Genomic DNA, 13,926 nt, shown 5'->3' on the forward strand with positions numbered 1-13,926 from the left:
AGAATTTCTGCTTTTGATTTGATTTAGTTTCTAGAATTATTCAACTCACCACCAACTCACTGTGTTGATAGGTAACATTTGCAGGACTCCACAGCAGGGGCGGAGCCATCCAGGGCTCAGCCCAAACCTAAGGGGGGCCGGGGAGGGATTGTAAAGTATTCATGGCAGCTATATACATTATTTTACGAGATAAAAAGAGGGCCTAAAAATCTGCACATCATTCCCAAGGAAACAATCATCCTGCAGAGCCCACATCCTATTTAGTATCTAATTGTTCTCCAACTGTTTAACAAAAATAGGTTTCAAGAATAATAATGCTTTTGACGCTAAATTTCACCCCACTCATGTATGTATGCATGTAACTTCAAAATAGCAACATAAGATCATTGTGCCATTTTTTAGGTGCCAGGAGTGAAAATAAATCCTCCTCACCATGTGTTGTGTTTAAAAATGATGAAGACAGTTGGAGAACAATTGTTCATCTGTGCACTTCACAGACCACGCCAGAGCGATCACCAAGTCCATGATGAGGAAGCCAACCATCGACAAGCTGACGTCCAACAGAGACGCCGACATCAAACACTTTGTCAACTTCATCACCAAAGACTCCATTCAGAAGTCGCTGGGCATGTATATGGAGATGCTTAAAAAGAGAAGGGGCTAGAGGAGAGAGGGGAAACTAATAGAATGATGCACTCAGTTGGAAAACGCATTCGGTGTCACATGTTCATTTGTGTCAATTGTGCTAAGATGGTTGAGTACAGCTCCCTGCAGCAGCTCACCTTCACTGTTCAACCAGCAAGCTGGTGGAACACTCACCATAATAAGTAGTTTGTTTGTTTCACTCATGTAGCAGAAAGGAACAACTGCATTCTGTTGCTAACCCTGTGTTGGACAATGACAATAACTTAACCTTGAACCTTGACAGACACCAGTGATTCAGTGACATAAATGTTTTCTATCCAAATTTCTAAATACTTTATTTAAAGTAACATCAATCCGTTCCAATTTACCATCAAACCATATTTTGTGAAATATTCAGTATGCTAGTTAGCCAAAGCTTCACAGACCTGCTGTGCCCAGTTACGGTTGCTAAGCGGTGATTGGACAATTGCTTTTCGGGGGAGGGCTTTAGTGAACAGTCAGTTATTGCCACAGGCCGGTCTCCACCGAGTCCCTAGTCTTGCTGTACCTTCATGAACCATAACTAATGAAAGTAACCCTGGGTGCATTTGAACAGCCCACAGTGGGCGATGCCTTTGTGATCTCACAGTTTTATCTACATTTAGCCTGAAATATCTGAAGCAATGATGGTTTTTGTTGTCAGAGGATTGATTCATGTGATTAAGGAATGAAATGAAGCTGTTAAAAATCACATCGTCACTTTCGTTTTTAGCCATGTACTTTATCTTTAACAATGATCCTTGTAGTACATACATTGTACTTCTGCGCGTGCATGTATAGTGAACAACTTATTTAGTTGTTTTATAGTGAACAACTTATTTATAAAGCGACCCAATGCTGGGTCGCTTTATAGAGAGAAGGCAAGGCCAGAACTCAGTATATAATCTCTGTTAACAAAATTCATAAAAAAGTCAAGAGCACTATTAAACAGAGGATTGGAAGTTATTCTGATGTTTATCATTTGCAGTTGCAAGTACTTGCATTCAACGATTTTGAGACCAGAAACAGTTTTCTATTTCTATTTAAATATGCCCTGATGTATTGTAGTTTATACAACAGTAGAGGATTTGTGTCTATATGTAGGAGTATTCAGTTTTCTAAATCTAAATGTACAGTTTTATATCTTTATGCTGTTTGTATAAAGGGAAAATGATAACTTCACAACCCACCTTTGCACACATAAATTGCACACTCAGCCTATTCAGTCTTTGAATTTACATTCAAATATAATTCAGTTTATTGTCTTTTGAGATAATAACAAAAAGTGCTTCGTCATTGCACGTGTGAATAAATCAATGGAATATGAAAAACCTGTTTTTCCCCGAATGAGGAAGGGGGATGCGACCTCATCCCTCGTCTCACAGCTCTGCCGCTGTCTGAGCTCAGTGATTGGCGGAAATGCGTGGAGTGACGTAACGTGTGTCACGAGCTCTGGCAAGGGTATAAAACCGCGGAGCGAGACGTTTACCATTCACACCAGGGAGAGAAACCACAAGGAGTTCTTGCTTCAACAGTGTTTGAACGGAACTTCTTCCTTTGTCCCGCGTACTACTTCTTCTACTCTGCATTCTGGACACGACAAACCTTTATTACTTGAACACTACCGAGAAAGTCGTCGTTAAGCTATTTTTTGTTCCGTTTTGCTAAGAAAACAAGAGAAGAAACCCGCAAGAAACGCCAGCTACAATGGAGTCTCAGGTCCGTCAGAACTACCACCGCGACTGCGAGGCCGCCGTCAACCGGATGGTCAACATGGAGCTGTTCGCCTCTTACACCTACACTTCCATGGTGAGAAGAACACTTCAATTTATTGTATCTTCGTAGTATGTATTAATGTATGCTAAGTATCTGCATCTATTGTATGTCTTGATATAAAAAAAACATTGGCTGTTAGAAGAATAAATATAAAATACAATTGTCATTTAAATTGATTGTGTTTTATAAGTAATGCAGTATGACAGCACTGTTTCTCTGCATCTCTCACTTGTTTATCTGATGGTTGCCAAATAAGGAGTGTTTTATCCCCCACTCGCCACACTGAGTGAAACATGCTGAGTCATGTTTATGCTGTTTTCTTAACTTCTTCAAACGTGACGCTGGTCTGTGTCCAAACCGACTAGACCAGGGGTCTTCAACAGGGGGTCCGCGAAACTTTTGATTGATTAGACTTTCTTTTTTTTTTTTTTCAAAACATGAATCTGCCCATTATTTTAATAGTTCAGTATTGTATGCAAGATAACAGGTATGTTTATGCATGGCACTAATGGGACATCACTCATTTTCGTTTCCACATTTCTGTTTAAAAAAACATCACTTTGAATAGCTTGTATGCATGATTATCATGCAATTGACAGACAATGTTGATATTGGTATCAGCTGACAAGTTATGCTTATCAATGGCAGTGGCACGGCCACCCTACTCACTGTACCTTGAACATGTTTAAAATAAAAACATGAATATATGAACCTGTGTATTATTCGAATAGCTTAGTATTGAATGTACAATATAGATGGTACTAGGCCCATTTAATATAAAACACAATATAAATAGTCGGGGGTCCCTGCTCCATCTCTCTATCAGTTGGGGGGGGGGGGGGGTCCTTGGCCTGAAAAACGTTGACGACCCCTGGACTAGACCTTTCAAAACTATGACTTGTGTGCCTGACAACTACTTTGTTGCCTAACTACAGTTTGTCACAACCGTTTTCTTTTTTAAATAATGGTGACGTCTGCTGATCACAGTTCTAACCTCCGCTCTTCCTCCCCTCTTGTCCCTTGTTTACAGGCCTTTTACTTCTCCCGTGACGATGTGGCCCTCGACGGCTTCGCCCATTTCTTCAAGGAGAACAGCGACGAGGAGAGGGAGCACGCCCAGAAGCTGCTGGCCTTCCAGAACAACAGGGGAGGACGCATCTTCCTCCAGGACCTGAAGGTCGGTACACACTGGAGGACTGGCCCCGTTGAGACGTGTCTTGCAGCACCCTGTCTGTCTAGGACAAATAAACTGGGATTAACCTGCAGCAGTGGGACACTCGGTCCCTCCCGTTTACCACCAATTATTATCATGACCGTTCAGTCTGCTATAATTGACTGTTTTTCCGTAGAAACCAGACCGTGATGAGTGGGGCAGCGGGCTGGAGGCCATGCAGTGCGCCCTGCAGCTGGAGAAGAACGTCAACCAGGCCCTGCTGGACCTGCACAAACTGGCTTCTGACAACGTAGACCCTCATGTAAGTGTGAATCAGTGCCGCGTGGTCTGCCAAAGACGGTCCCGGCTACACCACAAACTTGTGTGCTCTAGCATTCGTCTGTACGCGTAGTAATCTCTCTCTCTCGTCTCCGTTCCTCAGATGTGCGACTTCCTGGAGACCCACTACCTGAACGAGCAGGTGGAGGCCATCAAGAAGCTGGGCGACTACATCTCCAGCCTCTCCCGCATGGACGCCAGCAAAAACAAGATGGCGGAGTACCTGTTCGACAAGCACACCCTGGGGGCAAAGAGCTAAATATGCAAAGTCTCAGGGTTGAGCCTGGAGGGAAGATGTGGCACACAGGCTTTAAACGCACCCTTCTGCTCCAGTGAGTGTGAATTTAAATCTACTCTGCTTGACCTGTGGAGTTGATGAGTTCTGGTGGTGTCACCGGGTTTTTCAAATGTCATTTAAGGATAGATATTTATAAGGTGATGACTTTGCCCTCATTACCTCTAAATCTCCTCTTGTGTGACATTTGAATGACTGTTTCTGATCTGTTCTTAATCTGAATAAACATGTTGAGCTGGACTCTGTTGTCTGATCTGCATCTGTTACGCACCCTTTTCATATTGACTTAAAAGCTGTTATGTTTACACACCATCGTTTATTAAACCAAAGTGCTGGTTAGTAGTCGGTAACTCCTAAATGGAGCTAATCTGTAACTCTTTCCCTTATAAAGTGTACATGCTCATGAATGACTGCACCGCCTTTAAATCTACAATAACCGCCATCAAGTCACCAGAGCTTTACTCTCTGGTTTTTCCTTCTCAGCAGGACATTTAGATTTATTTTCCCCACAGTTCAATGAAGTGAAAGTCCTGATTCCTCCCAGGCTACATTTTCTTTAATTACTGAATAAACGAATTCTGAAACGGCACACTGCCACATAACTGTTACTTATGAAATCCTCAAATGATTTTAAGAGTTTAAATTACATGTTTTTATTGCCCTGCATTGAAGGAAACTGTGCACAGAATATATCTAATTTAGTTTATACAAATTTGCCACAAGGGGCTCTGTACAGCAGGGTCTGGAATTACATTTTTTTTACTGTGGCAGCCAACTATTTAAAGAGAACTTTCAAAGCATTCAGAAATGATTCATTGCCAAGAGTGTCATTCATGAAACAGAGGATTGATTCGTGTGATTAAGGAATGAACTGAAGCTGTTAAAAATCACATCGTCACTTTCATTTTTATCTTTAAAAATGATCCTCATAAAGTCTCTTTCGGTTTCAAGGCAACAGAGACAGACGTACTGCTACTACTGCTGGTGTCATGACATGCAGATAGCTTTAGTTTTTTGTGCAACGTTTTCGATACATACCTCTGAAAATGTTGCTGCTACTTGATACAATAAAGGTGAATGGACTTTTGTTTGTGTTGCTTCAAACATTGAAAGAAATGACAATAAAACAGAACAGCAGAAATAATTTCTTTATTTTGGTCTAGTCAATTCAATGCTGCATGGTTGCAGCGGGTTCCCCCACTGAGTCATCATTATCCCAATTCACCGTGGAGGTCTCTGCAATGGTTTTGGCACTCATGATTCAGGTACCCTTTTACTTCAGCCTCACCTCCACAGGGAAATGGTCGCTGACAGCCAATGCCTGAGAGAGAGAGAGAGAGAGAAAACGTTGTAGGTTTCTCCTGTGGCACAATTTCTAGTTGGTCCAGCTTCAGCAAAATGTCCTCGGTTAGACAGAAAACAGGTTTATTATGTTTTGTAAAACTCAAGTCATCAAAATACCCTTTTCACTTGCATCACTAAAGGACTACATACAGTACTGGTTTTACATGTTTCAGCATCATCAACCAAAACTGATGACCGTTTTCCAAGCATGTGTGCAAGTTTGTTTTAAAATAGTCGACAATCCAAACAAAAACTGTTAAAAAAAAAAAAATAAAAAATAAATGTGCTGCATTATTTGGGGCCCTGAGCTGAACTATTGCTCGGCTGGTCTGGGAATTTCCAGTATTAAACCTTCCATAAAATCTGATTATTTGGTGAGTTTTAGAGGTGCGTGGAGGTGGACTTTGATACACTGATGTGTAATTATGAATCCCACTGCTCTTCTTGGCAAAACCGCCCTGTGTAGCTGGTGACAATGTTAGTGTTAGGCATTAGACCTTTACTTGCGTGGGCCAGTACAGCCCATTGGTCAGGACATAGAACCTGAACAAATCAGGCTACCAGTACCTCGGTGAGCATGGTTGCTGGCCAATCCTTGCGCTTGAATGTCTGCGCAGGGCGGGTCTTGCCAAGAAGAGCAGTGGGATCCATAATAACGCCTTACTGACACCTCCTCGTGTTCAGAATCTGTTGCACCTGTAACCTCCCAACAGTGATGTCACTGTGCATTGACCAAGCCGTCACTATACTTCTACATCACTGCTGCAAGGAGAAAACCATTGAAATGGAATAGGAGTAGAACGCAATGAACGGTTTTGTGTTCATTTGACCAGTATAAAAGAAAATTGTGATTATTGATAGTTATGCTAGCTTGTCCTTCCCTGGAGTGGCGGGGAGTAAGGCGGAGTAAGACCCAGAGCTGCCGCTGGCCTCCAGCCTGCAGCTCAGCTCATATTCTGTAACCAGTGTAGCATTAAAGCATCATGGAGCTAGCAAGCTAGTCACTTACTCAGCTGTCCACTAGTTAGCTAGCTAGCTAGTTAATGCTGGTTACAATAAATGATCCATGACAATAGCGATGTGCTTTCCTACGCTGTGACAAGAGGATGAAACATTAAGTGGTTTGTTGGATTTTATCACAGCAAGGAGCTACTCTTAAATACTCTGTTCTTTTTCATGACCAAATAATTGCTTTTACAAACATATAGAATTTTAAAAACAAAAAATCTGGATTAGAAATTATTCATAATTGAGATACAACCAAATATTGTCTCTAGAGCAGCAACTGTAATGTTTATGTGGCGGGGCCTTCGGGGGAAAATGAAGGAACCAACAACGCCACCTGGGGAATTACACCCCAGGAAATATAAACTTAACCTTAAGATATCGTTTCTTTTTGAATTATTTAGGCCTACAGATTCGTTACTGTTATGAGACAGAGACGTGTTTCGTAAAAATGAACCAAAGGTTTTATTTAAGGAATCAAAGAAAATAGTCAAATTTGCAGAGACGAGAGCTGCAGAGGAAAGAATATTTATGGACAAAAACATTACTGGAACCAATAAGGGATCTTAAATAATTATTACATATTAAGCTAAAAAGGCCTTACTAAAAACTCTAAGACTACATTATAATCTAATATCCTAAAATGTCCTATCCAACATAAACTAAGAATTTTGTCCAGGGCCCAGTTCAGAGTCTCCATCGCTGTTCGTCTTGTCACTGCAACTTCTCCCGCGCATCATTTAATTCTACTGTTTTAAATTAACACGGTCATTATTGCGCTACCTACTGCCACCCACTGGTATGGAAGAGTATTTAATTACTTAGCCAGCCACTATATTGCAGCTCAGACAGACGCTCAACAATGGCAAATTATTTGCAGCAACTAAATATTCTTTTGGACCGATTAAGTGAAATTGGACATTTTCCCACAGCACACCTGACGATATCTCACGGCACACCGGTGTGCCGCGGCACAGTGGTTGAAAATCACTGGGTTGAACAATGTAAATTAATTAAAACTTCAAGGCAAAACAGGTGAAATAGCAGCAGGTGAACCTACAAACAGGGCTCACCATGCTGCAAACTAATACAAATGAAGGTTGTGACTACTTACTACCTTGTATATGGGGTACTAACATATGCAATCACTCATCGACGGCACAACGATGATGGAGCTTCAAAAAGAATTTCTAACCAACAAGTCAGTCCAGAGTTATTATTAAAGGCAGCTGTATTTTATAATGGTTGGCATGCTAAGTGATCACATTAAATACATACCTGTAACACAAAAAAAAACACTAGGAGCCACCACAGAGACAGGACAAGGGCCCAGAAGGAATGAGGCCATGCCAACTGGTGCCTTTCGAAAGATGGCTCTGATTAGGGGATTGGTTGGGGGAGGAGCCAGCCTGAGGGCTGCGTTCACAACCCTACACCCGATGCTTCATTCTCTCTGGAGCATTCCCCACCACATTTACAACAGCAAAGTCCCTATATGAAGTCATTTCAAATGTCAATAAAATAAATAAGATAACAAGAAGTTTATAAATCATAATAATCAGTAATGAAGAACACAGACATCAGATTGTATTGTCTCATCCTGTCTCCTTTGTTGTTTTTCTTACTTTATCATTTGTCAGTGTTTCCTGTTTTATTTTGTGTTTTCCCGCCACTGTGATTGTCTGCCCCGCCCCTGACTGATCCCACCTGTGTCCCATCACCTACACCTCCCCACTGTACTTGAACCTTGTGTTCCCCTGTCTCTGTGCTGGTTCATCTTAGTCCTTTGTGTCAAGCGTTCCAGCGATTCTCCTAGTGTTATGTTCTCTGCCTGTTTTTCGTCAACTACGTTTTTTGCCTGATCCATTTGAGTGCCTTTAAGCAAATATTTCCACCGCAGCCTCTGTGCTCTGTATGCTGACTTAGTTCCGTGTGTGTGAGTGTAGTTGAAGGAGATGAGCCCTGACAGACAGAGCAGAGGAGATGCTCCCTGCAGCGTGATAATAAACTACACCAAAACATTAAAACGTACTAAGAAAAAGCACCAGTAACGTTGGAGCTTATCAATTCTCTGGTCTTTAATCATTTAGCGTGGTGCCAATTTAACACTGAGTTTCAGTGCCCATCACCAGCTTTAGTTAATGCAAAAACATGAAAGGCTCATGGCGGTGCAACATGGTGGACTCTGTGGAAGAGGACCCGCTTCCTATAAAGATAAAAAAAAAAATTCTAAGCTAAGTAAAGCATAAGCCTCCTTAGTTTCAGGTCATTATACACTAATAAAAACACAGTTATGAATATTATATTATATTTCTGCCTATTAATCCACACTCTTGACACACTTCCTTTTTACTCATTTACTCTGGCTCTCTACACTTCGTAACCATCGACCATCTGGTTGGAGGTCGACACGCTCTACCCACTGAGCTACAGCCGCCTCACAATCAGAGAAGAGGTCAAACGATGTTACGCCCACAAACTATGCAGTCGACATCGCCACACTTGGTTAACAGCCCTGGGTGAACCAGATTTTTGATCTTCTCCCCTGCCATGGAAGTCTAAATTAAACCGAAATTAGCCCGCTACACCGGCCACGATGACAACGGCAAACATAAAAATGGCCCACGCTCTGACTATCCTGCCACATTGATTTGAATGTGAATGTAAATGTTAAATGTACTTGCTTCAACGCTACATGTCATTCATCCATTCACACCCTTTCACACTCTGATGGCAGGGGCTGCCATGCAAAATGCCACCTGTCCATCAGGACTAAGCATTCAGGACTAACTGACATTCATCCCACACATACACTGAAGGCACAGCTTTCAGGAGCCATCCTCTGATTGAAGGACGACCCGCTGTAGCACCGAGCCAGAGCCTAGTTCTATGTCCGTTCTACTCCTTCATTTATTTCTATGGTGAAAACATGAAAGTGTTAAACTGCTCTTAATAGACCCGGTCTTTTTGTAAATTGCAACTGATGTGAATTCTATCACAGAGAGTTATAGCTAAAGTTGTTTTTACCTCGTCCAAGGTGAGACCAAAGGCCGACATGAAGTTGTAGACCTTAGCACTGCCAGGCATCACTCCATTCTTCATCATGTCATCAGTGACCACAATCCTGCAGATACAGGAAGAGGAGTGGATTTTAGAGTGTGTGTGTGTGTGTGTGTGTGTGTGTGTGTGTGTGTGTGTGTGTGTGTGCATCCACCTGTCGTAAGGGAAGCCTGTTTTCCCTTGTCTTGGCACTGTAGTATCCTGATCGTTGGTGATCAGCCAGTGGAACCATGGGTCCGCGGAGAGGCGGATCCACTTCCATCTGGGGCTCGATACATAGTTATCTCCAGCGTTGAAGTCGCCCAGCAGCACGATGTTCTGCAGGAAGAGCAGAAATAGTTTCAACCATCCCCCATCTCGTATAAGAAATTAATCATCCTTTACACTCTTTTTTTATTTTTTTTCCACCAAATAATTGGTTTTGCGTGTGTTTTCTGGAGGAGAACATTCACATTGGTGTTCCAGTAATTGCGGACATAAGCCACCACGTCATAGAGGGCATCGATCTGCAGCACAGCGTCGCTTGGAGAGGTGTGCTGGGGGATCAGAACAAACTTCCCCACAGCTATAAAACAGGAGGAAGGAGAAAGGAGTGAGTGAACGAAGAGGCAAGTTGATGTTTTGGATATGGCAGACATGATTCATTCAACAAAAAAGTGAGCTCACTGTCTTTTAAATGTGGCAGCACAGAGTTGCCGGCCCTATTTGGCGGACATAAATACTGTATGCAGTCAGAATTCAACTGAAGACAAAACATTTTCTAAAGGGGCCTTGGTGACCAACGGATCGTGACCTCAGAATCTCTCACACACGTCTGGTGTTTAGTTCTCAGTTGGTCGCCTAACGAGAGAGGCAATCTACATCACTGGCGTCCTACAGTGAGGAAGAGTTATCGCTCTCTGTTCTTTGCCGCACTCTTTCAGAGCCTACCGGTGTGTGTGGAGAACTCAACGATGAAGGGCGGCCGGCTGAAGCGACTGTAGCTACCGTAGGGAATGTCGTCGTAGGTGTAGTATCTAACCACGGACACTATCCTCGCCCTGCAGAGGAAAGATAGTACTTAACCACATCTCTCACTTCCTGTAAACACATTGCTTTTGAAGTAGTCTTCAAAAAGCGGTTAAAGTTCATCAACTCTTTCTTGTAGTCAGCTATTCACAGCATTGCTGGAGCATTTTCACAAGTTGTTTATCATCGTCGTTTATCGGTCCTGTGACCACTCGGGAGCAGCTTGACCGGTCCTGAATGTGTGAATGGATGAATGTAATGTGCAGATGTGTCATGTTTTTTTTTTTTGCCCAACAAATTTACGTATAATTACCAAAGGAAGACTGTATTACTAAATACAGCTGGACCAAAACGTACTCTGTATTCATCAGTATTCTTTGCAGAAATTAGATTTCATGATGTGTTTGGTGTTTTTAAAGTGGGCTATTTATATAGTAGATAGTATGCTGGGCTATGCTGTATATTGTGCATGTTATGCAATTATGTGACATTCCATATAAAATGGAAATTTCAAATGCATTTAAATTTTTCACAACACATCTGCAAGTCATTTGCATTCATAAAGGAACAGTGTGTAGGATTTTGGGGGATCTATTGGCAGAGTGATGTTTGTTGCATGTTTTCATCACCTGAAACTACGAATCGTTGCGTTTCTGTTAGCTTAGAATGAGTCTTTCATAGCTACACAGAGAGTGTGTCTTCTTCACGGAGTCCTCCGTGTTTCTACAGTAGCCCAGAATGGACAAACCAAACGCTGGCTTTTTGTGTTACCTGAAGGCGCCTGTAGTTTTCCGACATCCTTGTAAAAGGAGGGATGAGCGAAGAGGCGTTGAGTTGGTTTGAATCTGCAACCTCACCACTAGATGCTCCTAAATCCTGCACACTGGCCCTTTAAGTGCCTTTGTTGAGAAATTGCATTCGATGGCACGAAAAGCTGTCAAAAGTGTAGAGTTTTCTAGCACAGCATGTGACACATGATCACCCATATTTACCTTAAACTCTGATCTGCTAATATCTGTACTGAACCATCTTTCATAACAACCAGTGGTGGGGAGTAACCGTGTTATGTGGATTATGTTGTGGAACAATCTGTGGATTAATCTGTGGACTCTTTGAGTGTGTCCAGATAAACAGCGATACTTTTAGGAAGAAAGGAAGTTGTTTCACCAACTTGTACGAGGGAAATTGGATCAATAAAACCTGTTTTGCTTTCACCTACGAGCAGTGTGTGAGCTATGTGCATAGGACCAGAAACACGTGTCAACTTAAGGTTTACATTCTGCTGCAAGTTTTGGACGCTAAACACATGTACTATTTTGAGTTACTTGTACTTGAGTGTTTCCATTTCCTGTTACTAAATACGTCCGCCCCACTACATCTCAGAGGCAAATATTTACAATGAAGGTTTACTTCAGTTACTTTACTTAAGGTTACTTTTCAGATTGTGCTTTCACATAAAACATGTAACATACATTGTAACATGACGCATTGGTACAGATTAAACTGTCCAACAGTATATCAATTAGTTCAAATTGGCTCCACCAAGACCAGCTAACAATAATAATCTAGCATTGTAATCTATTACTCTGACAGGGCTCAGTCTGCTGCATTATGTGGTTATACTTGTGATACTTTATGTTTTTCTGATAATACTTATGTATTTGATGTTGAATGCTTGTAGTTGAGTATTTGAATTGTAATGTTGGCTACTTTTACATCAGTAGTTTTCTGGCACTAATCGCTGACAATAAGGACAAAGACACTGTGCAGATCTGAAGTATAACTTTAAAAGATAAATAGTTTGTTGTCTAGTCACTGATGTGGGGTCTCAACGGAGGATTCCTGCAGAGGATCGGTTGTTTTTGCCTCTCTCTGTTTACCTGTAGAGGAAGAGATATCTCTCCTTGTGTGAACCAGCACCCAGAGGCTCGCTGTAGATGTACTTGTACACCAACTGAGGACACTGTCTGCGTAAACACACACAAACACACACAGATGTAGAGCATCATTTAGTTTGTCTCAAATCATAATGTGAGTTCATGAGCCGTCCAACTTAACTTCTACAGAAGGTCACTATATTCTGTGTGTAGTAATATAAGCACTATATAAGGTGTGTGGTTAGTCTAACTTGCTGACGGCCGTCATGAGTCTTGTGGTCACTTCCAGATCCGGGTCTCTGACCTCCTGGATCAGAATGATGTCGTAGCGACAGACAATCTGAGAAACAGAAAACAACACATATCTGATTAGAGTTCTTGCTGCAGTGCCGTCTTATAATATTAGTGGTCTGTTTAGTTTCATTCCATTCAAGTAGAGTTCTCCTGAAACAAAGAGAAACAGAACTAAAAGAGGTGAACCAACATAACATCTCCTTTTCCAGTCAAATTAAATAATCTGTGATGGTTATTGTTCTAGGTAATAAAGGGGTACTTCACTAATTCCTCACTTAAAAGCTTCACTGGTCATAACAGGGTTCAACGTTAATGTTTGTTTTTTTAATCACTTGCCCCCATATAACTTGTTTCATTTATTTAATCTTTGCTGTTATCAAATACTAACAAAGACCAAAGTCAGGAAATGACATTATGGGAAATGTAGGATCCATTTTTTTCATTTACTATTATTATCTTTTAATCTCCTCTTGTGAGTCCCCCAACTTTATGGATTTGAAAAAGAATAGCTGGAGTGCCCCTTTAATCTCCAAAAGCCTCTGAACAATACAGTATTGTAACTAAATCTAACGACATGCTCATACTTCTAATGTGCTTTCTAATGTGCTACCAACTTATTGCAATTGAAGGGAGGCCAGATGTCGGGTAAACCTTGTGGTATTTTAACGTTACTCAGCGCTGTTCAAAATATATCCTCTTTATATCGATGAGATACAGTCTTAGAAAAAAGGAATATTGGATGCAAGAAAAAATAAAACATTTTCAGACCGTGCAGATGTAATTCATGAGAGTCGCGTTGGAGGATTTCTTGTCTCCAAATGTCTGGATGTTGAAGGCTCCCAGCAGCAGGGAGGTAGACAGATGCAGCAGGACCAACAAGAGGCCCAACACACACACCCAACGCATCCTGAGCCAAAGAGGTCACATTAGTGTGTATATTTAAAATACATCATTCTAAATCTTGATTTCATGACACATGGACAGTTAGCATGTAATAGTTATTCTGCATGCTAGAGGAGTGTGATGGAAGATTTCTATGTTAATCGGGAGAAGAGAGAGCTGTTCACAAATCAATAACAAAGTCTTCAAAAGATTCAAAGTTGTCTTTGTCC

General features: G+C 41.5%; 2 protein-coding genes across 2 annotated transcripts; one reads left to right on the top strand and one right to left on the bottom strand.

Moving 5' to 3' along the window:
• Positions 1–2,370: 2,370 nt before the first annotated feature.
• LOC142945230 (ferritin, spleen middle subunit-like) lies at positions 2,371–4,190 on the top strand. Its single transcript, XM_076086649.1, has 4 exons — positions 2,371–2,472; positions 3,470–3,616; positions 3,789–3,914; positions 4,035–4,190. Exons 1-4 carry the CDS (start codon positions 2,371–2,373, stop codon positions 4,188–4,190), a joined length of 531 nt encoding a protein of 176 aa, XP_075942764.1.
• A 1,289-nt stretch (positions 4,191–5,479) lies between these two features.
• Positions 5,480–13,720, bottom strand: LOC142940585 (deoxyribonuclease-1-like). The gene is made up of 8 exons (XM_076083088.1): positions 13,583–13,720; positions 12,772–12,860; positions 12,524–12,610; positions 10,566–10,675; positions 10,088–10,200; positions 9,790–9,953; positions 9,603–9,699; positions 5,480–5,547 (listed from the first exon to the last, which is right to left on the bottom strand). The coding sequence occupies exons 1-8, from the start codon at positions 13,718–13,720 to the stop codon at positions 5,500–5,502; spliced, it is 846 nt and encodes a 281-aa protein (XP_075939203.1). The 3' UTR covers positions 5,480–5,499.
• Positions 13,721–13,926: the final 206 nt, after the last annotated feature.

Source organism: Anarhichas minor, unplaced genomic scaffold, assembly GCF_050575085.1.
Source record: "Anarhichas minor isolate MPS153535 unplaced genomic scaffold, ASM5057508v1 ptg000007l, whole genome shotgun sequence".
NCBI classification, from domain to species: Eukaryota; Metazoa; Chordata; class Actinopteri; order Perciformes; family Anarhichadidae; genus Anarhichas; species Anarhichas minor.

Bases quoted from the DNA above. Each gene is read 5' to 3' on its own strand.
- LOC142940585 (XM_076083088.1), bottom strand. From the start codon at position 13,720: ATGCGTTGGGTGTGTGTGTTGGGCCTCTTGTTGGTCCTGCTGCATCTG. The intron at 12,611-12,771 runs GTTAGACTAACC...GTGTTTACGCAG, and splicing joins CTCATGACGGCCGTCAGCAA to ACAGTGTCCTCAGTTGGTGT. The intron at 9,700-9,789 runs GTGGATGCACAC...CTGTATCTGCAG, and splicing joins ACAGGCTTCCCTTACGACAG to GATTGTGGTCACTGATGACA.
- LOC142945230 (XM_076086649.1), top strand. From the start codon at position 2,371: ATGGAGTCTCAGGTCCGTCAGAACTACCACCGCGACTGCGAGGCCGCC. The intron at 3,617-3,788 runs GTCGGTACACAC...GTTTTTCCGTAG, and splicing joins TCTTCCTCCAGGACCTGAAG to AAACCAGACCGTGATGAGTG. The intron at 3,915-4,034 runs GTAAGTGTGAAT...TCCGTTCCTCAG, and splicing joins CTGACAACGTAGACCCTCAT to ATGTGCGACTTCCTGGAGAC.